The 24,235-nt window shown below is 43.0% G+C and overlaps 1 protein-coding gene and 1 pseudogene across 4 annotated transcripts in view; one reads left to right on the top strand and one right to left on the bottom strand.

The window, feature by feature from the left end:
• trappc8 (trafficking protein particle complex subunit 8) overlaps positions 1-24,235 on the bottom strand; it is a 206,965-nt gene that overhangs the window by 66,394 nt on the left and 116,336 nt on the right. For all 4 annotated transcript variants that reach the window (XM_069922556.1, XM_069922557.1, XM_069922558.1 and 1 more), the window contains 4 exons: positions 16,253-16,361; positions 9,665-9,859; positions 4,745-4,905; positions 2,774-2,839 (listed from right to left, as the gene is read on the bottom strand). In XM_069922556.1, coding sequence (XP_069778657.1) covers positions 2,774-2,839; positions 4,745-4,905; positions 9,665-9,859; positions 16,253-16,361 — 531 coding nt within the window. The remainder of the gene's footprint in view (positions 1-2,773; positions 2,840-4,744; positions 4,906-9,664; positions 9,860-16,252; positions 16,362-24,235) is intronic.
• On the top strand, positions 17,681-21,181 carry LOC138752237 (ras-related protein Rab-20-like; annotated as a pseudogene).

Here is a 24,235-nt window from a genome sequence, read left to right as displayed (position 1 = left end):
GGCTGCACATTCCATATTCCAACTACTCTCTGTGTGAAGAAATGCCCCCTAAACTTTTTCCCTTTCATTCTTAACCCATATCCTCTGGCTTTTATCTCACCTACCCTCAGAGGAAAGACTACCTACATTTGCTTTGTCTACACCCCTCACAATTTTAAATACCTCTATCAAATCTCCCCTCACTTTTCTACGTTTCAGGGAACAAAGTCCTTGCCTGTTTAACCTTTCCCAGTAACTCAGTTCCTGAAGTCGAGGCAAGATCCTAGTAAATCTTCTCTGCACTCTTTCTATCTTACTGGTACATTTCCTGTAGTCCACAATGCTTCCAATCTTTGCGTCGGCTGAAAACTTGCACACAATATTCCAAGTATGGCCTCATCAATGTTTTATGCAACTTTAGCATAACATCCCAACTCCTATACTAAATACTTTGGTTTATGAAAGCCAATATGCCAAAATATCTCTTTTCAACCCACCTATGACACCGCTTTCAGAGAATTATATATCTGTATTCAGTATTGAAATCCAGTATTGCATTATCCAGTTGGTACCTCTATATATTGATTTAGAAAACCTTCCTGAGCACATTTGATAAAACTCCAAGTTATCCAGCTCTTTTACAGAACGCGAATCCCAGTCAATATGTGGAAAATTAAAATCTCCTACTATTGTAACCTTATTTCCAGCAACCTTATTTCTCTGCAGATTTGCTCCTCTAATTCTTGCTGGAAGGGCAGCCACTGTTACGTCTTCCTCACAGGTGAGATGTTGAGTTTCCATGATAGGTCACTAGTTAAGTGGACTCGAAGGAACCTGGTGCTCTCCACTCTCTCTACAACAGATTTGTTGATGTGTAGTGGAGGGTGTCTTCCTTAAGTCTGGAATCACCTCCTTCATTTAGTCCACGATGAGACTCAGGTTGTAATTCTATCAGCATTTCACCACCTCTTCTCTGTAGTGTGACCCATCATTGATGCTGAGACTGGTTCTCTAGGTTAAGCACACAACAGTGGCGTAGCGGGTAGAGGCGCTGCTTCATAGACGTGTTCAATCCTGACATCGGGTGCTGTCTTCGAGGAGTTTGACTGTTCTCCCTGTGATGGACAGGTTTCCTCCCACAACTCAAACATGTGTGGGCTAATGGATTGATTGGCCCCTGTAAATTGCATTAAGAAGGCAGGTGAGTAGTATCACCTGGGGAGAGCTGATGAGAATATTGGGTAAATAAAAAAGAATGGGATTAATGCTGGGTGAATGTGTGGTTGAAGGTTAGTGAGAACAAGTAAAATATTAGTCTAAAAGATTCTGAGCGGACAGACAGTGCCTTTTCCAGGGCGGGAGTAGCAATCATCGGGGACATCCCCACAAAGTGAAGAGAGGAAAGTTTAGGGGAACCATCAGGGGTAAGTTTTTTTTTTTAAAACACAGAGAGTTGTGCCTGGAATGCCTTGCCAGAGATGGTAGTGAAAGCTGAAACAATGAGGGGCATTTTAGAAACTCTTAGACACACGGATGGAAGAAAAATAGAAGGTTACGAGGTAGGAAGGGTTCAGTACTATTTTTGGTCGGTATATATGGGTCGGCACAACATTGAGGCTCTACTGTGTAAACCAAATTGCTGGAAGAACTCCCGGTAGATTGAGCTGCATTTGTGGGGTTGGGAGGTGGAACAACTGTCGAAGTTTCCATCCACAGATGCTGTTCAACCTCCAGCAGTTTATATTTCGCTTCTGATTCCACCATCTGCAGGGTCTTGCAGCTCTACAGAATATCAAAATGAGGTCATTTCTACTAATCAGCTACCACTTCTTCTTAGCCCTCTTGACTACTTTTAAAAACTTTGAGCTCCAACTCCGGCAGAACCAAGCCAAAGCTAAATTGATTTTACTTGAACAGTGAACATGATGTCGAGGGCACAACAGTGTTGATTAGACTGGTTGTCAGCTTTGTTCATTCGCACCTCAATTCATGCACTTTGAATCCCTGTTCAATATGCGGGGAGGGTGATTAAGTGAACATCGTGGATCCATGACAAGGAAGCCAAGAATCAAAGTTCAGATTTAGTATCTGGCCTGTGCTGAGTGAGACAACTTCAACCTATCTGTTCCCCCATTTCGGAATATGACCATTCCTGTGCCAAATTAGAGTAGCATTTCGGATAAAGCACATTTTAACAGTTCACGGATGGTAAATTCCTTCCAGGAGAGTATTAGCTGGCGTGTGTTTACTATCCTGGAGTTTCTATGACTATCTTTTTAAATAGAACGAGGCACTTTGAATTAAACTCTGTAGGTGCCGTTCTGGTATTAACACCAGGTCTCTGCATTGTTAGTCCTGACCCTCTGGATTACTGGACTGGTAAATTACCAGCTGCTCTACCATCATCATTCCTTGTGGTTTGAGAGTGGCCAGGCCATGGGTTATAGTTAATGTGGAATTCCTTTCCTCAGAGTTGTTCTCCAAGGCATCAGATGCAGTGAGCTTTAGGAAAGAGGAAATATCATTCTTGCCATGGTCGCTGCTGGGTGACCAAATCTCCATATTATTAAAAATGCACAAACCTGCCGGAGAAACTCCGGCAACATCCCTAATAATATGACCAACGTTTCGGGCCTAAGCCCTTACCTTGACAAAAGGCTCAGTCCTGCAACGCCAGTTGTGTAACTTTGCCTCCTGTAGATGCGGCAGGGCCTGCCAAGATTCTCTGGTACGTTTGTGCGTTTAATACAATCACAGCATCTGCAGACTTCTTGTTTCATTTTACATTACTCACCGTTTTGGTCTCTTCGCCACTTATTTGAAATTCACTTATTACCTCCGTGACAATGCTCTGCGATGCCTGTAATCAGGGAAACAATTTTTTTCTTACAATGCATGATGCAGGTATCCAAATAATCCTCCAAAATTAAACCAGCCCAGTGGAAGTAGTATTGTTTAACTCCTGCTCAACTGACAAAATTATCCAGGAAAGTGGGCCAGTCACACAGACGCAAAGAAATCAGCAACAAAAAACAAACAATTTAACCGCATGAGACATCTACTAATGGCTGCAGGGTGAGAAACAGAAGTTAAGCTGGTATATTTCTTCGTCATCGATGTGAACAATTGTTCCTCAATATTATTTAGTACTCCAGGAAATATAGAGATAAAGGCCAGTCAGGAAGCTGCAGCCTAACCAGTGGGGTGGAAATTGAATACAGGCAGTCCCCAAGTTACAAAATGGTTTTGTTCCTGTCAAATGTTCATTACCCTAATTTTTCATTAATAGAGAATGAAGTGTGGTAGAGGATCACAGCTGTGATGGGAGAGAAAAAGGTACGGGATGAGAGTCTGCCCAGCACTCCCAGCTCTGCTTTACCCGACCCAGCCAGATGGATGTGCCTTGGTGTGGGGTGGGGTGGGTCAGATTGGATTTGGGGAGAGAAAAGAGGTTGACATGCCCCAATCCCAGCCGGCAGAGCAGCAAATCCTAATGGCCTCAAACAACTAACACCCTCTGAAAACATCACCAAATCCTCACCAGCATAAACCTGCAGACCCAGGCTCCAGCCGCACCAGCTAACTGGAAAATGCCTCAGACTTGTCTGTAAAACTCTGCTACGGAGCTAGGGAAGGTTAACCTGCTTCAAACAAATTCAGAACATTTTCATCAAGTGAAAAATTCACGTCACCTGGCAATTACTTGGACATAAAAATGCTATTCAAAAAGTTAAAGAAATATAGCTGGGCAACATCTGCAGATAAAGAAACAAAGTTAAAATCTCAGGTTCTTCTGACATTGGTCAGTAACATTCGCACCATTTCCCTTTCTGGACACTGTCAGACTTGATGGGTATTTTCCATTTCAGATTCCAGTATCTATCTTTTTTGATCTTCACAAGGAACAGAATGAGGAAAGGAAAATGAAGATGTAATAAGATTATATGACAGTCTCGACTTCGACAAGGCCAGCCACTAGGATGTCCCAAAGGTAAAATAAACAGGTTAAACATGATAAGCTGGAATTCATTAGTCGGGAGATTGAGTTCAGGAGGTGTGAGGAGATTGCAGCTCTATAGATCTTTGGTGAGACCACAGTTCTGGTCACCTCATTATAGGAAGGATGTGGAAGCTATGGAGAGGGGGCAGAGGAGATTTACCAGGATATTGCCTGGATTGGAAAATATGTCTTATGAGGCAAGTTTAGCAAAGCTGGGACTTTTCTCTTTAGAGCAAAGAAGGATGAGAGGAGACTTAAAAGGACAAGATCTTGAGAGGCATAGATAATGTGGACAGCCAGGACCTTTTTTTCCAGGATAGGTGTAGTAAACACAAGGAGACATCTGTGCAAAGTGAAAGGAGGAAAATTTATGGGAGACATCAGGAGTAAGTTTTTTTTAAACACAGTTGTGGGTGCCTGTAATGCTTTGCCAGGGGTGGTGGTGGAGGCTGGAACAATAGGGGCATTTATGAGTCTCTTAGACAGGCACATGGATGAAAGAAAAAAGAGGTTACGAGTAGGGAGTGTCTACTTTTTTTGGAAGGAATATGCATATATAGGTCAGCATAAGGACTGAAGAGCCTGTAACACATGAAAGCAGTCACTTCAAAATGTAGACTATGAATTAAACAATTGAAAATCGAAAAAAAAATCTAAATGTTAGAGTGAAATAACCAGTGGAAATTACTAACAAAAAAGTTTTTCAAGCTAGTCCAACAGTTGCAAACAGCACTAAACCAGAATTTTTCCAAAACATATCATTACCTTTGGATGTGTATCTTTCTCATTGCTGATCGACTCACTTGCATCTTCCTCTGACCCTTTAGTAAAGTCTCTAAAGTTAAACTTCCACAACAACGAAAGATCACTCAACAGTAGAGGGACGCTCAAAGGATTTTTGAACACGACTTCAACTGTAACTGGTTCTAGAAACAATTACAAAAAGCAGTAAGAAATGTCAAGCAACTATGACTTTAGATAGGAGTAGAGCCCTAAATCACTTAGTGATTAATCCAGACATTTGGTTTGAGGGAAATTAATAAATTCTGTGAGACATAAAATAATGCTGCTTTCAGTCATTTCTGAATGGAAGAAAAACCTAGTCCGAAGGAGGAGGCCTTCGCCCAAAGACAGCCTGCAGTGTAATGATCTGGTATGTCCTACCCTTAAGGCAGTTTTGTTTGTAAAGCCTGGATAAGTTTTCAAGGAGAGGAGAGATAAATCTATTTACAGTAGAAGTCTGAAAATGCAGACTGCTCAGGGACTGGGTCAGTCCAGATTTTCAGGATTCTTGGGCAGTACTTTTAAAATCCAAATTTAAGGAGGAACAAAGAAGAGATGAACAGGTACATTTTCGCAGTTTATCAGCAAATACGGCAAGCTTCATTTATCAAAACAAGCAGTTTAAAAAAAACAAGTGAATGATAGTTGCCACCATGCAGCTGTGGCGCACGCCCACAAAAGCCTGCTAAATTTAAAAAGTTTGAGAATTTTTGAAAAGTTCAGATTATTGGGTGGTCCAGATTTCTAGCATTCGGAGTTTTGGACTTCTACAGCTCTTATGCAGATGAACATATGGTTAACTTGGGATCGGGACCACAGGACTACACAGTGGAATTTATGTGGACTATATGGGTAGACTTTAAGCAAGATGCTGTGTGAAATCACAGCCCTTGGCCAGCAGCAAAAATCATTTTAATTCTCACACAATCTTGGGACCTGCTAAATCCTGAGAATGAAGTGATGTTAAGTTGTCATCTCCTGATCATTTTGAGAACATTACTACGCACTAGACCAGATGCAATAGAAATTCGCCAAGACAATGGTATGTTCAAAACAATATATATTTTTTAATAATGCCTCTTAAGTAACTCTAAACTTAACTCTAACAATTTCATTGTGTGCAAATGTATATTTGTGTGTGTGTGTGTGTGTGTGTGTGTGTGTGTGTGTGTGTGTGTGTGAGAGAGAGAGAGAGAGAGAGAGAGTCAACAGCAATTATGAAGTGTGAGGCATCAGACTTCTCAAAACTCACAAATTTCTTGTATTTTTCAGAAAATTCTTTCTTCATATGAATGATTTTCTTCTCTTGCATGGAGGTTTCAGTACTTGTGTTTTCTTCCACAATGATTTAAAAACCCAGGCAAGGGTTTCATGAAGTGGTCATGTAGAAATGATCCCGGTGAATATGTCTGCTTTTCAAAGAGACAGCTGATGTGTACCTTTTCGGTGTTCCTCCTTTTCATAAGGAGAACACAAGCAGCCTTCCTTCTCCAGAGGATTGCTACTGCATTTCAATCCTGTGTGACTTACAGGATGGTCAAGCACCTTGTGGTTTCAACTGTCTCTGTTTTCAGCAATATGTTCTCTGAAAATGTCTTTAATCATGTGACATGACATGATTGTTGTCTTTGAAGTAACTTCAAAGTTACTTTACATTGTGTCAGATTGTTATATTTTAAATTGTATATAGATATGTTTTAAAAGGAGATCAATTATTTGGAGTTCACACACAGATACAAACACTTCAAGACAGATCTCATTTAAAATGCCAGAGCTCTGCTCAAGCCAGACAGTCAAAGCTCCGAATGCCTTTGCAAAAACTTTGAGAAATGTCTATAAGGACTTCACAAGTAGGTGTTAATTGGACATACTGTGGAATAATGGATTATTGTTTTGGAAAGCAACAGATGAACGAACTCAGAAGATTAGGTCCGGTGTTGTAGTCTGAGTGTAGTTTGCTGTTCTAAGAGGGTCATGTGGCTTTCTCTGTGTGTGTGTGTGTGAGAGAGAGAGAGAGAGAGAGAGAGAGAGAGAGAGAGAAAATGAATTCAAGCTGGCAAGCTTGTGGAAAAACCCCATTTGGAAGATGGGTTGAGTTCGTATTTCAGCCTGGTCCAAGCCCTTGTTGTCTATAAAGAGGAGATGGCTGGCTGCATAATGTTTCACTTGAAATAAGGGAAACAAAAAGGAGCTCTGTGGTGATCAGAATGAAAGAGGTTATCATCTGGAAAACTCTGATTGGGCAAGTTTCTTTGGCAAGCCATTGAAGTGGCTGATCGGAAGGAATCAGTTGTGGGTGTCCAACAAGCAATAAATCTCTTTCTGAAAACCAACAAGAACCTTCTTGAGCAATTTACCTTTCAAACACCAAAGCCTGGTGAACTTTATAAATGTTAAATTCTGTGCACAATATAAAAATTGCCTGCAACCAGTGAACTTGGAGGTGTGAGATTGGACTGTGAATCAAATAACTTTTCTGAACTTACACACACATTACATACACGTGCGCTTAGAATTAGAAGGGTGTTAAGTTAGGTTAAGTTAATAGTAATAAGTTAAAGTTTGGTCCTGTTTTCATGTTTAAGGATAATTAAAAGCAACTTTTGTTTAAGTAACCATTTGTCTTGGTGAATTTCTATTGCTGCTGGGTTTTGGGGTCCTCTGAGCCTGTAACAATATCTATATGCTAAAAGCATATGACTTTATCTCTTTCATAAGTTTAAAAAGCCAATGCCTCCAATCTGTTTGGTGACCACAAGCAAAAGCCTACTTTTGTTTAAACAGATGACATCTGACTCTCCATTCTAACAACCGAGGTAAACAAGCAAAGAACCTTTTGTTTAATTAGATGTCCTTCCTGAGAAACCCCATTGTCCAAGATATTCCAATGAACAAACACTTCTTGTTTTATTGGGGTTGTTTACCAGACTTTTTGACTCCGAAAATGCATTCTCTCTGAGTGTAATTGTGTGTGTCTGTGTCCAAACCCATAAAATAACTTTACTAAAAATATAAATAGAATTTTAAATACCTAAAGATTAATATTACAATTCCGTCACAACATGTACTACCACTTTCACATCATGGCCAATGACATTGGTTTTAAAGTGGAATTAATATCAGTTAACATAGAGAGTGGTGGGTGCCTGGAATGTGCTGCCAGCAATGGTGGTGGAAGGAGGTACAACGAGATCCTTTAAGGGACTATTAGATAAGTACATGGGACTGTGAAAAATGGAGGATAATTCTGTAGAGAAATTCTAAGTTGTTAGAGCAGGTTATTAGGTTGGTACAACATTGTGGGCCAAAGGGCCTGTACTGTGCTGTAGATTTCTATTATAGCCAATCTAAGCACTCAATAAATTAAGACAAGGTGAAAAAGAAATGTTGGCTGAGTCAAAAAGATTAAACACTTTTTGTGATTTTATTTAATTCCTGATTTAGATCTTCCCAAACCTTTTCCACTTTCTCACTTGCCCAAATTGCATGTACTGTTGTTCCCGTTTCCTTCTTACAGTGAAAACATCTGTCTGATACTGTTGGGTCCCATTTATTTAATTTTTGGGGCGTGGTGTATAGCCTGTGTAACCAATTATATTGTATCATGCATAACCTCATGTTTATTGTATTTCTCATAGTTCCGGAGCATAGCTTTTCCCATGTTTCATTCTTTATCTTTATGTTTAGATCTTGTTCCCATTTGTGTTTGGGTTGACAGCTTGTTTCCTCGTTCTCTTTCTCTTGCAGTTTGATGTACATGTTTGTTATAAATCTTTTAATTATCATTGTGTCTGTAATCACACATTCAAAATTGCTTCCTTCTGGTAACCTCAGCCTGCTTCCCAATTTGTCCTTCAAGTAGGTTTTCAAACACAGGTATGCAAACATTGTACCGTGAGTTATACCATTTATTCAAAAGATAATAATTTATTTCCCGAAAAACAATTTTCTATTCTTTTGATCCCTTTTCTCTCCCATTCTCTAAAGGAAAGGTTATCTATTGTGAAGGGGATTAGTTGATTTTGCGTCAATAATAATTTTGATAGTTGGTCATTTGTTTTTTTCCTTTCAATGTGAATCTTCTTCCAAATGTTGAGCAGATGGTGCAGTACTGGTGAACTTCTATATTGCACCAGCTTTTCATCCCATTTATAGAGTATATGTTCAGGTACCTTCTCCCCTATTTTATCTAGCTCTAATCTGGTCCAATCTGGTTTTCCCCTTGTTTGATAAAAATCTGATAGGTATCTTAATTGTGCTGCTCTATAATAATTCTTAAAGTTTGGTAGCTGTAAGCCCCCTTGTTTGTACCATTCTGTTAATTTATCAAGCGCTATCCTCGGTTTCCCCCCTTTCCATAAGAATTTTCTTATTATTTTCTTTAGCTCCTTGAAGAATTTCTCTGTTAGGTGAATTGGTAACGATTGGAATAGGTATTGTATCCTTGGGAAGATATTCATTTTAATGCAATTTACCCTTCCTATCAGTGTTAGTGGTAAATCTTTCCAATGTTCTAAGTCATCTTGTAATTTCTTCATTAATGGCTGATCATTTAATTTGTATAGATGGCCGAGATTATTATCTAGTTGAATACCTAGGTATCGGATTGCTTGAGTTTGCCATCTAAATGGTGATTCTTTCTTAAACTTTGTGAAATCCACGTATCATATATGTTGAACATTGAGTGGGGGTGGGGGGTGAAGGAAGGGGGAAAAGGGGAGAAAATGACACTGTGTATATTCAAGAGGGAAATGTTTGTGTGTATTTTGGTCAGTATGGTTCATAGTGTGAAAAATTTAAAAAAATTTAAAAAGATGAAACACTAGATCTGTTCCAGAGCCTTTAACGTCAGATAATGTAAAGTTTGTGTTAATTGGTAGAGGAGTAATTTTTCAGATTTACCTTCAACCACAGCCACAGGAAAGCGCAGGTTATCAGTCAGGCTGTTGAGACAGTACTGGGTATGCTGAAAGGTCTGTGGGATTGTCCCTTTGTTCACCACAGCAACAACCCGCTCCTCAAGCTCTTTCCATTGCTGGGAAGCCTCACGCTCATATTCCTGGTCCAGGCTGACATGGGTCGCTGCTTGCTTTTCTCCTAACACAAAGGAAGCAGAACTTTATATATAATCATGAGGACTTCTTCAAAGAATGGTACAGTACAGAACCGGGTTCACACCGACCAAGGTACTTTTCTCAGTTAGCCCTGTTTGTCTGGTCTTGGCCGACATCCCTCTAAACCTTTCCTATCTGTGAGCCTGTCCAGTTACAGTTGGTCTTGAACCAGGCTCTCCCACTTCCTCTGGAAGCTTGTTGCATCAACTCACCACCCTGTTTGGGGAAACTCTGCCCCTCAGGTCTCCTTTACATATTTCCCTCACCCTAAACTAATGCCTTCTAATCTTTGTCTTGAGCAGCGGCAATCATTTTCCGACTTGTTAGTTCTTGTTACCATCCATCTTATCTATTCTCCTCTTGATTTTATAATCCTCCATGAAGTCGCTCCGCAGCTTCCTCCACTCCATGAAAAACAATCCAAGCTGGTTAAGTCTCTCCCAATAACTCAAGCCTTCCAGTCCCACAACATCCAAGGGAAACTTCTCTGCACCCTCTCCAGCCTAATCACACTAATCAGGACTGTACACAATACTCCAGGTACTGTTTCAATGTTGCAACATGACATCCAAATTCTTGCACTCCATGCCCCATCCAATGAAGACGTATAAATTTTAAATTTAGACATACAGCACGGTCCACAAGTCTGTGCTGCACAAATACCCCAATAAACCTACAACCCCTATACCTTTTGAAGGAGGGGTGGTGGAGAGGAAACAGAAGCACCCAGAGGAAACCCCCGCAGACATGGGGAATGTAGACGGTGCAGGTTTCAGGCAGCACCGGTTTCGAACTCGGGTCACTGACAATGAAACAGTGTCACGCTAATCACTCTGCTTGTAGTACTGTCCACTATATATATGCTTCATCTTATCTACTTGTGTCACAGCTTTCATTGAACTATTTGCTCTTCAAGATTGTAACTGGGTGGCAGCGCCTCGTGGACCAAAAGGGGCTGTCACTGTGCTGCGCTCCTGTCATCCACATTTATGTCATAACCTGGTTTAACTTCCCCAAATACTTGCCTGAGTAAAACTTACTTCTACCATTCCTTTGCCCACTTTTCCATTTGATCTAGATCCTCTTAACTTTAGACAATCTTTCCCATCAACTTTGCTGTCAACTTACTAATTAAGCCACCCATATTCTCATCCCAATCACTAATATATGACAAACAACACCAATTCTTGTAGCACACCACCTGTCATAAGTCTCCAATCTGAAAAACAACCTTCCACTAGGCCAATCTAGATCCCATGTGATCTCACCTGTCAGACCAGTCAACCATGTGATACCTTGTCAGAAGCCTCACTAAAATCCATGTTGACCAACAGATACTGCCCTGCCTCGTCAATCCTCTTGGTGGCCTCTTTAAAAGCAGAATTCATTTTTAAAAAACTTAAGACAATAACAGGCCCACGAGTCCATGCCGCCCAATTTACACCCAATTGACCTACATCCCTGGTCCAGTTTGAAAGGTGGGAGGAAACTGGAGCTCCCAGGGAGAATGTGCAAACTCCTTACAGACAGTGCAGGATTTGAAGTCCAGTCCCAATCGCTGGCGCTGTAAAGGTACTGCGCAAACCGCTATGCCAACCATGCAAAGAGAGAGGTTTGATCCTCGCCAACACCCTGAATTATGGCAAGACTAATTGTGAGCAAAAGCAAAGCAGTCTTTCAAAATCCATTCCAATGACGTTGCCACTTCTATAGTTTGGCTCACTGGCCTTCATAAATAAAGGCACATTAGTCACCCTTTCTGGTTTCTCATTTGTGGCAAAGAAAGCTATAGAAATCTCTGCCCGGGTACCAGCAGTTTCTTTCTCTGCTTCCACAACAAACTAGTTCTACTTGGTCAGGTCCCAGGTATTTGTCCACCTTACGCACGACAATACTGCCATCACTTCACATTTGTATATTAGTATGCTTCAGGATATCGCAGTTCTATTCCCTGACCTTCTCAACAATAAATACAGACAAAAATTCATTTATGAGTTTGTCCATCTTCCAATGCTTCATAACTAGAAGACTACATTGATCCTGAAGGGGAACCATTCTCTTCTTAGCTACCCCTTTACTCTTAACGTACTTATACAATCTGGGATTGTCCTTCACCTGATCTGCCAAAGATGTCCTTTCTTGTCCTGATATTTTAAAGGATATTCCTATAATCCTTATTGAAGGGTTGATCCCATCTGCCTACACCTGCCAGATGTCTCCTTTCCTTCCATGACTAGAGCTTTAATATCTATCCCTCAACAACCAGGGTCCCTTATTCCTGCCTTGACTCTTAACAGGTTGACCCTGAACTCTTCTTACCTCACTTTTCAAGCCTTCCACTTGCCAGACACCCCTTTACCTGCTCACAGACTCTCCCATTCACCCTTTGCTAGCTCCTGTCAAATCCCATCACAATTAGTCTTGCCATAATTCAAGGTGTTGGCGAGGATCAAACCTCTCTCTTTGCATAAACCATTTTAAAATTATGGTTACTCGCCCCTATGATCGGTGGAGGCAAATGAAAATATTCTAATGGGGGGGGGGGGGAGGAGGGTGGTGACTTTAATCAATGTGTGGATCTGGTGTTGGATAAATCCATAAAACAAATAACTAGAACTAGAGCGGCAAAGGTCACCATTAACTGCATGAGAGAGCTGAATTTGATAGACACGTGAAGAGAGAGGGATCACTCGTTTTACTCAAAGTAACAATTCCTACTCTAGAACAGACTTCTTTCTGGCTTCAGCCCATATAGAGGGTAGGATCATGGAAGCTGAGTACAGGGCAAGACTTCTCTCGGACCATTCCCGCCTGGTTTTGGCTATAGAAATGCCAGATAATCAGGACACAGCACACAGGTGGCGTCTTAACACTGTTGTTGAAAAAACTGGAGTTTTGTAGCTTCAAAAGAGCCGAAATAGCCCTGTTTTGTGAGGCCAACCATCCTACTCCAGGTAAATTCCTTCTGTGGGACATCCTCAAGGCATACTTGAGGGGCCAGATAATTGGGTACACTAAGAAGGTCAAGAAGAGCCCAGAGGAGCAGGAGGGACTAGACCTTCCTCTTAGAGGAAGAGCTGGGGAAAGCATTGAGTTCGCTACAAGCTGGCAAGTCTCTGAGGGAGGACGGATTGCCACCCGAGTTCTATCAAGAATTTAAGGATTTACTAATGCCTCTGTATGTGGAGGTGATAGACCAGGCAAGAGAGACATGGATCCTCCCAGAATCTTTTGCAACGGCAACTGTTACGGCGATCATAAAGAAGGGTAAAGATCCGCTTTTGCTTTTTTCTTATAGGCCAATCACCCTGCTGAATACTGATTATAAGATCCTTGCCAAGGCCCTGGAAAACAGATTGGCATTGCGTACTGAAATTAATAAATAAAGAGCAGGCAGGCTTTGTGCAGGAGAGGCAAACAGCGGATAACATCGGCACACTGTTGAGTGTTATGCATCTGGCACAAATCAGAAATGAGAAGGGATTGGCTGTTTCCATGGATGCAGAGAAGGCTTTGAATAGAGTGGAGTGGGAAGGTGGGGTTAGGAACCAACTTTTTGAAATTGGATGAGGGCGCTATACCATGCGCCCAAGGCAAAAGTCATGACCAATAGACAAATTTCTTTAGCTTTCCCACTTACCAGATATAGTAGACAAGGGTTATCGCAATCACTGATTCTCTTTGTGCTAGCGATGGAACCACTGGCTGAGGCCATTTGCCAGGATCCAGACATTAAAGGTTATAGAGTGGGCCAGGAGGAGCACAAAATCAACTTTTTTGTTGATGACGTGCTGATATATCTGACAGACCCTGCGACTTCTTTGCCTCAACTGCAAGTGATATTGGAGGACTAGGGGAAACTCTCTGGGTATAAGATCAATTGGGGAAAAGATGAGGTGATGCTAATCACCGAAGGGAATTTTTGCCAACTTAAAGAAATAGCAATTTGAAGTGGCCACGGTGGGGTTGTTGGTGGGGGGGGTGGGGCGGAGGGGGGTGGCTAGATTTAGATACCTGGGAGTTAATATTGATGGCAACTTGAATAATTTATACAAGTTAAATTACACCCCCTTGCTGGAGAAGGTCAAGGAGGATTTAAATAGATGGATGTCCCTGCCCATAACATTAGTGGGCAGGGTTAACAGCATCAAAATGAATGAGTTGCCAAGATTCTAGTATCTTTTTCAGACGTTGCCTGTGCCGTTGCCTCGGGGTTACTTCAAACAGCTCCTACACAAGGTCAGAATGTTTCTCTGGAATGGTAAGGTGGGACATGGGACTACAGTCGAGGCGGATTGAGGATGCCAAGACTTTAAAAAAATATTATTGGGCAGCCCAGTCGAGATACATCACCTCTCTCTTCCAGGGAAGAGGTGTACCATCCTGGGCACAAATTAATCTGTACCTGGTGGACGAGAGGATGGCAGAGGACTTTATTTATAACTGGGACGCTAAATTGCAGTCAGAAAAGGGCCGCCCCATATTAAAACAGGTGATTAATATCTGGAACAACATTAACTAATATTTGAACATCAAAGTGGGGCAGTCCCCAAAAATGCCCCTGATTCCTAATAAAGTAATACCATTAACAGTAGGTAACAAGATCCTGGACACCTGGCACTGTAATGACATCAGGTGCCTAGAGGACTGTTACGAGCAGGGACAATTAATGTTGTTTGAGCAACTCAAAAATAAATATGATTTGCCAAATCAGACATTCCACTGCTATCTTCAAATAAGATCTTTTTTACGGGATGTATTTGGGTCCAAGTATGGTCCTACCTTGGTGCAGTGCCACAGAGACCATGATTTGAAGGGGGAGCAGTAAGAAATTCATTTCTGCAATGTATTTCCTGCTCCAACCTGGGATTCCATAGATCCAGAGAAAGATGGGAGTCAGAGTTGGGTACTGTAATTGATGAGGGATGCTGGTCCAACTTATGCCAGGACAGCATGACCACAGTCATCAATGCAAGGTACAGGTGTATAATTTCTTGCACCAGCTGTATCTAATGCCGCAGAAAATAAACAGGTCAAAACCAGAACTCTCGGACCATTGCTTCAGATGAGGCATGGTGACTGGCTCGTAACACATCCCATTTATAAATGAAGTCCCCTGCCACTTTCTCACCTACCATTTGCAGGTCAATTTGTGCCCAGAATAGTACACGTCCCCCCTTGAAGAGTGAGGCGATATATCTCGCCTTGGCTGCCCAATAATATTTTTTTGAAGTCTGGCATTTGTAGTTCGCCCCGACTGTAATCCCAGGTTAATTTTTCCAAAGACCCTGGCTACTTTTCCATTCCATAGAAATGTCTTTATTTGCAAAAGCACATTTTGGAAGACTCCCCGGGGCAACACCACGGGCGGTGTCTGGAAGAGGTACTGGTCTAGGCAATACACACATTTTAACTCAGTTGACCCTTCCCACTCAAGTTATTGGCATGGATTAAGTCCTCCTCAATTCTCGCAAGCAAGGGGGAATAATTTAGCATATATATTATTCATTGGCTATCTGATCCTATTTTTGGCCACTTGAAATAACTATTTTCTTGATATTGACTATAATCCTCCTTAGTATGTGGGATGATTTCACTCTTGTCCCAATTGACCTTATACCTGGAGATCTCCCCATAGTCCTCCAGAGTAGAGCTTAGACAATGAGTTTGTTGGGTCTGTCAGACCTATCAATATGTCGTTGGCAAATAAATTGATTTTATGTTCTTCCTAACCTTTTCTAAAACCCATAATGTCTGGATCCAGGCAGATGGCTTTGGCCAGTGGCTCTCTAATCCACTAACTTAGGAGGACTTAACTATAATAGTTTCGGAACGTTTAACCAGAAGGCAGTTCTGAAATACAAAAATTCAGGACCTCACATCTGCAGACACTTAGTCGGAAAAAGATACTAAAACAGCCACAAACGTGGGGAAAGAAAAACGCAGCGACCAACAAAAATGAAAATGAGATATAAAACCTCAGATTTCTCGATTGGTTATTATTACCACCAAAGGCCTGATAAATTTAAACAGGATATATTCAAATTCCAGCAAAGCATTTTGAAATGTTTAAACTTAGTTTTTCTTAAAACAGGTATCTATAAAAATGACTTCAAAATGTCTTGAAAGCTTGCCTGATACTCTTCCTAAGGCCACCTCCTCCTCCTTCAGTCTGGCCTGCATTTCTCCCCCCACCCCCCCCCCCCATCTCACAACAGTGTAATGGATAAGGTGTGGCACGCTATGTAGTCCACAAATCAAACCCACAACAGAAAGGGCAATCAATAGCTTCATCACCCGCATCCAGACAGTTAATTAAAAAACACCAGCTCGGGTGTTTCTAAATACAACTGCAAACTTCAACAGCCAAACCAACCTTCTGAAGGGCGCCTGTCATGTCCGAAAAATACCCGTGTTGCTGCGGTCTTAATATGGGGCAAAGGAAGTTGGAGCAATTGCCCTTCTGGTGAGAATTGGCTGACGCTCTGAAATGGAGAATGGAAGAGAGATTTCTTCAGTTATTAAAATATTAACATTGTCATTTCAACAATATTCAAATTAGAAATATGAACAAGAAAATCTGCAGAAGCTGGTGAAGTGCTGGGGAAACTCAGCAAATTATGCATCATCCATAGGAAGCAAAATGCAATCAATATTTCAGTAAAAATACAATGCTGGAGAAACTCAGCAGGTCACATAGTGTACTTTCTATAGTAAAGATACATAAACAATGTTTCTGGCCTGAGTCCTTCATCGGCATGATCAATATGTAGGCAGGGACTCGGATAAAATGGCTGGGGGTGGGGAGGAGAACTTCCTCAGGGTAGGCATCCCTCGAAGAGATTTTGCAGTTTTTTCAGCTGAATGGAGTGAAACTCGAAAGTCATCAGATGCTAAGATTGCTTTTTAGTTCCTACGGATGCTACATGACCAGCTGAGTTTCAAATACGGCTTCACTTCTCAGATCCATTCCTTTTATTTTTGCCTCCAAATGTACAACAGTTGCTTCACTTTATTAGGATATTCTTGAGACTTGAAGATTTTTTTAAAACTTTAATTACCAAGATTCATAAATTGTTCTCAACCTTTTTCTTTCCACTCACATCCCACTTTAAGTAATCCCTATGCCATCGGTGGATCTGGGGAGATACTATCCTCTTGTGCAAGAACCTTAAACCAGGGGTCAACGTTTAAAACCAAAGAGTTTCTCATTCAAGACAAAGATGGGGCTAATAGCATTTGGAATTCCCTCCTTCCAAACCAGTGGAAGCAAATCTTTGAACTTTTTCTTAGGCAGAGATAGACAGATTATTGATAAAGAACAGCACGAAAGGTGACTAAGATATGTATAAATACAAAATTGAGATTACAATTGGATCAGCCAAGATGTTAATAAATGGAGGCAGCCAGTGGCAAATTGTTGTTAATTTATATGTTCAATCCAAATGAGTGGATAAAACTATCCTCAGATCCATTTTATTATTCCTGTTAATTAGTTACATGGTTATTGGCGACTTCAGGGGTTTCTACGAGGCTCTAAAGGCTGTGTACGGCCCCTCACCCCAAGTCCAAAACCCGCTGCGCAGCTCAGACGGCAAAGTCCTCCTCAGCGACAAGATCTCCATCCTCAACCGATGGTCAGAACACTTCCAATCTCTTTTCAGTGCCAACCGCTCAGTCCAAGATTCCGCCCTGCTCCAGCTCCCTCAACAGCCCCTAAGGCTAGAGCTGGATGAGGTCCTCACCCAGGATGAGACATATAAGGCAATCGAACAACTGAAAAGTGGCAAAGCAGCAGGTATGGATGGAATCCCCCCAGAGGTCTGGAAGGCTGGCGGCAAAACTCTGCATGCCAAACTGCATGAGTTTTTCAAGCTGTGTTGGGACCAAGCAAAACTGCCTCAGGACCTTCGTGATGCCATCATCATCACCCTGTACAAAAACAAAGGCGAGAAATCAGACTGCTCAAACTACAGGGGAATCACGCTGCTCTCCATTGCAGGCAAAATCTTCGCTAGGATTCTCCTAAATAGAATAATACCTAGTGTCGGCGAGAATATTCTCCCAGAATCACAGTGCGGCTTTCGCGCAAACAGAGGAACTACTGACATGGTCACTGCCCTCAGACAGCTCCAAGAAAAGTGCAGAGAACAAAACAAAGGACTCTACATCACCTTTGTTGACCTCACCAAAGCCTTCGACACCGTGAGCAGGAAAGGGCTTTGGCAAATACTAGAGCGCATCGGATGCCCCCCAAAGTTCCTCAACATGATTATCCAACTGCACGAAAACCAACAAGGTCGGGTCAGATACAGCAATGAGCTCTCTGAACCCTTCTCCATTAACAATGGCGTGAAGCAAGGCTATGTTCTCGCACCAACCCTCTTTTCAATCTTCTTCAGCATGATGCTGAACCAAGCCATGAAAGACCTCAACAATGAAGACGCTGTTTACAACCGGAACCGCACGGATGGCAGTCTCTTCAATCTGAGGCGCCTGCAAGCTCACACCAAGACACAAGAGAAACTTGTCCGTGAACTACTCTTTGCAGACAATGCCGCTTTAGTTGCCCATTCAGAGCCAGCTCTTCAGCACTTGACGTCCTGTTTTGCGGAAACTGCCAAAATGTTTGGCCTGGAAGTCAGCCTGAAGAAAACTGAGGTCCTCCATCAGCCAGCTCCCCACCATGACTACCAGCCCCCTCACATCTCCATCGGGCACACAAAACTCAAAACGGTCAACCAGTTTACCTATCTCGGCTGCACCATTTCATCAGATGCAAGGATCGACAACGAGATAGACAACAGACTCGCCAAGGCAAATAGCGCCTTTGGAAGACTACACAAAAGAGTCTGGAAAAACAACCAACTGAAAAACCTCACAAAGATAAGCGTATACAGAGCCGTTGTCATACCCACACTCCTGTTCGGCTCCGAATCATGGGTCCTCTACCGGCATCACCTACGGCTCCTAGAACGCTTCCACCAGCGTTGTCTCCGCTCCATCCTCAACATTCATTGGAGCGCTTTCATCCCTAATGTCGAAGTACTCCAGATGGCAGAGGTCGACAGCATCGAGTCCACGCTGCTGAAGATCCAGCTGCGCTGGGTGGGTCACGTCTCCAGAATGGAGGACCATCGCCTTCCCAAGATCGTGTTATATGGCGAGCTCTCCACTGGCTACCGTGACAGAGGTGCACCAAAGAAGAGGTACAAGGACTGCCTAAAGAAATCTCTTGGTGCCTGCCACATTGACCACCGCCAGTGGGCTGATATCGCCTCAAACCGTGCATCTTGGCGCCTCACAGTTTGGCGGGCAGCAACCTCCTTTGAAGAAGACCGCAGAGCCCACCTCACTGACAAAAGGCAAAGGAGGAAAAACCCAACACCCAACCCCAACCAACCAATTTTCCCCTGCAACCGTGTCTGCCTGTCCCGCATTGGACTTGTCAGCCACAAACGAGCCTGCAGCTGACATGGACATTTACCCCCTGCATAAATCTTCGTCCGCGAAGCCAAGCCAAAGAAGAAAAAAAATTTTTTTTAATGCAAATCCTACCCTCTATATGGGATCTTGCGATAGAGGCTGCTTTCTTAAGACAACGTCTCTTGTGGACAAAACTAAGATTTTAATAGACAAAAATTATAATGAACGTCTCAATGTAGTTTTCAATGGATTTATTGAATTATGTAATCCTATTTTCTGTAACAACTTGTTTGTCTCTCTGTATAAATATATGTTCTCGTAGAAGTTGAATTTCGAGTTGGAGACTGAAGCTTACTCTGTGATACCTCATGTGAAATAAAGTCTGTGAAACAATATTCGAGGTCTCCGATCGGTTAACTTGGTTGACGTGTAGGGAAGGGTTAGTTTTTCAGTAGGTTTATAGAGGTCAGCACAACATAGTGGGCTAAGGGGCCTGTACGGTGCTGTAATATTCCATGTCCAAACTAGCAGGAATGAAAACAAACAAATAAGAAAATGCTAAAGAGCGCCAAGCTCGCATGCAACATTCAGCAGTACTGCTCGTGAAAAGGAGAAATACAAACTTTATGATCTTTATCGTCAGGAGAAACTCCTGGTGAAGGGTTGGTCAACCACTGCATTTGAGTTTTTTTTAAATTACTCATTGTTTACTTCCTCTGAGCTCAAAATTTGCAAGGTGTACACAAGGGCGTAGACAGTTTCTAAAGTTAGCAAGCACATAAAAAGGGCACCACCATGCATACCAAATAGTTTAAAATTCATTATACATTTTTCTTTTCTATTTAATGAAGCAGATATAACAGCCTCTTTAGTCTAGGCTTCATTCTAGCAAAGCTCAGGATAGTTGGGAATCTTTCCCCCTCCGCTTGAAGCTCTTCCTTCTCCCCACTTCCAACCACCCAAGTCCCACTCTCCTCCCTCCCCAACCCACCCACCCCTTCTTCATCCCTTCCACCTCTCCCTCCAGCCCTTTCGCTTTCTCTTCCCTTCCCTTTTCATATTCTCTCTCCACCTCTCCCCTCCACTCTTTGCTGCCCAACTCTCCCACCTCCCTCCCCTTCTCTGCTCCCCCCACCTCCCTCCCCTTCTCTGCTCCCCCTACCTCCATCCCCTTTCCCTCAGTCTACCTTCTCTCTGCCACCTCACCAATGCCACTCATCTTTCCCACCCCCCTCCCCTTTATCCCACTATCATCCCGCTGCTTTAACCTCCTCTCTTCCTCCATCTCCCTTCCTTCTCTTTCTTATCACCTCTGGGATCCCTTCAGCTTACTTGAGCGCCCATCCCCCCTCCGTGTGGGATGACTGGCCTGGGACAGTGGGACTAATACTGGCTTCTTTCGCCAGGCCACGAACAGTTCCATGGGCTTGGCTCCATGTATTGCTGGGGCGCAGCCGCCGTCATCCTCATCTATGACGTGACGAGTCGGCAGAGCTTCCGGCAGCTGGAGGACTCCTTCCTGATGCTGAATGACTCAGCGCAGCCTGGCTGCATCTTCGCTGTGGCCGGCAATAAATCCAATCTGATCGACAAGTGCTCACTGCCAGAGGCTGAGGCATGCCCCTGACTGCAGAAGCAGGTGAGGAGGGTAGATGCCATCCACCTGTACAAACAGCTGGTTCAGAACCGACTGTTGGCAGTACAGGATGAGTCCACTGCTGAGACCATGTGCTTCGAAACCAGCGCAAAGACCAGCCATAACGTTGACCTGCTGTTCGAGACCATCCTGGAGCTGGTGTCATCAGGAATCGCTAGAAACTTGAGAGAGCAGTCCCAGACCGTGGAGTTGAGGAACAGCGCAGAGCCAGAGCAGTTCTGAGCAGCCTGCTGCACCTAGCGGGCTCCACAGGCAGGTGGCTGAGGAAAGCCATGGGAGAGCAGCCAGAGGCAGAGGCTTGGTGGGCGTAGCAGGTGGGAAGTCCAGCCTTGCTGCCCAACAATGTGGTCCCATCACAGGATAAATTGCGAGGACCATCACATTCTTGACATGGTCAACATGGACGAGCATGTTCGAGAACACACATGGTTCAGAACAGACACATACCGATTGTTGGCTCCCCTGCAATCCCCCACCCCCCTAGCTATGCCACTGCATGTACACAATGTGCTTTCAAGATTAGTGTAATTTCAAAAACAGTTGTTGCAGCCTCTTGTGTGGTTGGTCCGTAATTAGGGTGGGTAGCAATCAAATTTATTTCTAGGGATTGCCATTTTCAACATGAAAAAATTAGTTAAGTTGTATCTTTTCAAAAATTTTTATTATTTGCCAGCAATAAAGTTCCAGTTCCGCTACTGATTACTCTCTACCGATTTCTACCAGCCACCACCCTTTCTACTATCGGCAGGAGCTCTACCGAGAGTGCCCTGGTCAGCTGCACCAGTGTGTTATGGCTGCTGTAGAGCACTGGATCGGATGTCAATCCACAGTATCAAAAGAGCGGCAGAGAGGATCAATGGAGTCTCCCCCCAACTCTCCACCCTCCCCCCCCCCCCATAGGCGTGATCTACCAGGATCATTGTTTGAAGAGGGCGTGCAAAATCAATGAGGACTCTTTCCACCCTGCACATAGCATCTTTCAGCTGCTCATGTTAGGGAAGAGATGCAGGAGGATCAGAGCCAGCTCCGCCAGGCTGAGGAACAGCTTCTTCCCTTGGAGATCGAGACAGGTGAACGACTGATGAACTGCTCATATAGACCCTCTGTGACTCAACTATTTATTTAACAATAACATTTATTTAGTTTAATATTTGCATACAAGTACAGGTTGTTCCCCTTTAATCTGATGACGATGGGACCTGGCCATTCCTGGACCACATAAAATGCCAGAAAATAGAAATTGACCCTCAAGGGACTGCTCATTAGCTCTAGCACCATCTTCTGGACCTCTTAGTCTTTTCGATGACACCCTGAAGGGCTAAAACACACCTGAATATAAGAAATTAACAGGACTGTATCACCAGAACACTCGGCTGATGTATAAACAGATTTTATATAACCATATAACCACTTACAGCACAGAACAGGCCAGTTCGGCCCTACTAGTCCATGCCGTAGCAAATCCCCACCCTCCTAGTCCCACTGACCAGCACCTGGTCCATACCCCTCTAGTCCCCTCCTATCCATGTAACGATCCAGTCTTTCCTTAAATATAACCAATGATCCCGCTCGACCACGTCTGCCGGAAGCTCATTCCACATCCCCACCACCCTCTGCGTTATAATTTTCCCCCTTCAATCTTAAACCATGCCCTCTAGTTTGAATCTCCCCCTTTCTTAATTGAAAAAGCCTATCCACATTTACTCTGTCTGTCCCTTTTAAAGTCTTAAACACCTCTATTAAGTCCCCTCTCAATCTTCTACGCTCCAGAGAAAAAGGCCCCAGTCTGCACAACCTTTCCCTGTAACTCAGACCCTGAAATCCTGTCAACATTCTCGTGAACCTTCTCTGCACTCTCTCTATTTTGTTTATATCTTTCCTATAATTTGGTGACCAAAACTGTACACAGTACTCCAGATTTGGCCTCACCAATGCCTTGTACAATTTCATCATAACCTCCCTACTCTTGAATTCAATACTCCGATTTATGAAGGCCAACATTCCAAATGCCTTCTTCACCACACCATCTACCTGAGTTTCAGCCTTGAGGGTACTATTTACCATAACTCCTAAATCCCTTTGTTGCTCTGCACTCCTCAATTGTCTACCATTCAATGGATATGACCTATTTAAATTTGCCTTTCCAAAATGTAGCACCTCACATTTATATGTATTAAATTCCATCAGCCATTTCTCAGCCCACACCTCCAGCCTTCCTAAATCACCTTTTAATCTACGGTAATCTATCTTTGTATCATCTGCAAACTTGCTTATCCAATTCTCCACCCCTACTTCCAGATGGTTAATATATATAACAAACAATAGTGGACCCAGGACCGATCCCTGAGGAACTCCACTAGTCACCGGCCTGCAATTGGACAAACAATTTTCTACCACTACTCTCTCACACCTCCCATCCAACTACTGCTGAATCCATTTCACTACCTCTATTTATATCTAATGCCTCCACCTTTTTTCCTAACCTCCTGTGGGGAACTTTGTCAAAAGCTTTACTAAAGTCCAAATAGACAACATCCACAGCTTTCCCTTCATCAACCTTTTTTGTAACCCCCTCGAAGAACTCAATCAGGTTTGTCAAGCATGATCTACCCCTGACAAAACCATGCTGATTACTCCCTATCAATCCCTGTACCTCCAAAAATTTGTAAATAGCATCCCTCAGAACACTTTCCATTAGTGCTGGTGGCAGATACACAACCTAATGGCGGCATATTCAAAATGTGCCAGACCAAAGCACACGATTAGAGAGGTTCAACCTGTACTGTGTATATGTATTTCTCGTCATCGTGGTGGCTTTCCCTCAAGGTAGAGATGATGGTCTTTGTTCAAGTGGCTTATGGGTCCAATCTTGGCAAGTGGCCCACAGAGGAAAGTCACCTGTGCATGTATTTAACAAGTACTTGATGTTGCACTCCAAGAAGCACACGATATTTCACAAATGGCATGAAAACCATGACGATTGGAGATGATGGATTTTTTGCAGCCTTCGTTTGCCTTCACAGCCAATGAGTTCAAAGTAACTTCCTCCATCTGTTCCACCAATGAGGACTTGGCTGGCTTGTTCTTTGTCAGGGACTTCTCCCTCAGTGACCCTACCAGGAGGATAGTTCCAGACAGCTTTGCTCTCGGGATCTCAGGACAACACTACAACGGAACTGTGCTACTATTTATCTTTAGATAGAAAATATATATTCCTTAGTAAAAGAATTGTGGGCTGGACAGGGGCACACTCACAGACACCAAAGACCCTTACAC

The sequence above is a fragment of the Narcine bancroftii genome, chromosome 2, assembly GCF_036971445.1.
Source record: "Narcine bancroftii isolate sNarBan1 chromosome 2, sNarBan1.hap1, whole genome shotgun sequence".
Classification (NCBI taxonomy): domain Eukaryota; kingdom Metazoa; phylum Chordata; class Chondrichthyes; order Torpediniformes; family Narcinidae; genus Narcine; species Narcine bancroftii.
The sequence above is the reverse complement of the archived record's forward strand: the minus strand, read 5'-3'. Positions and strand labels throughout refer to the sequence as shown.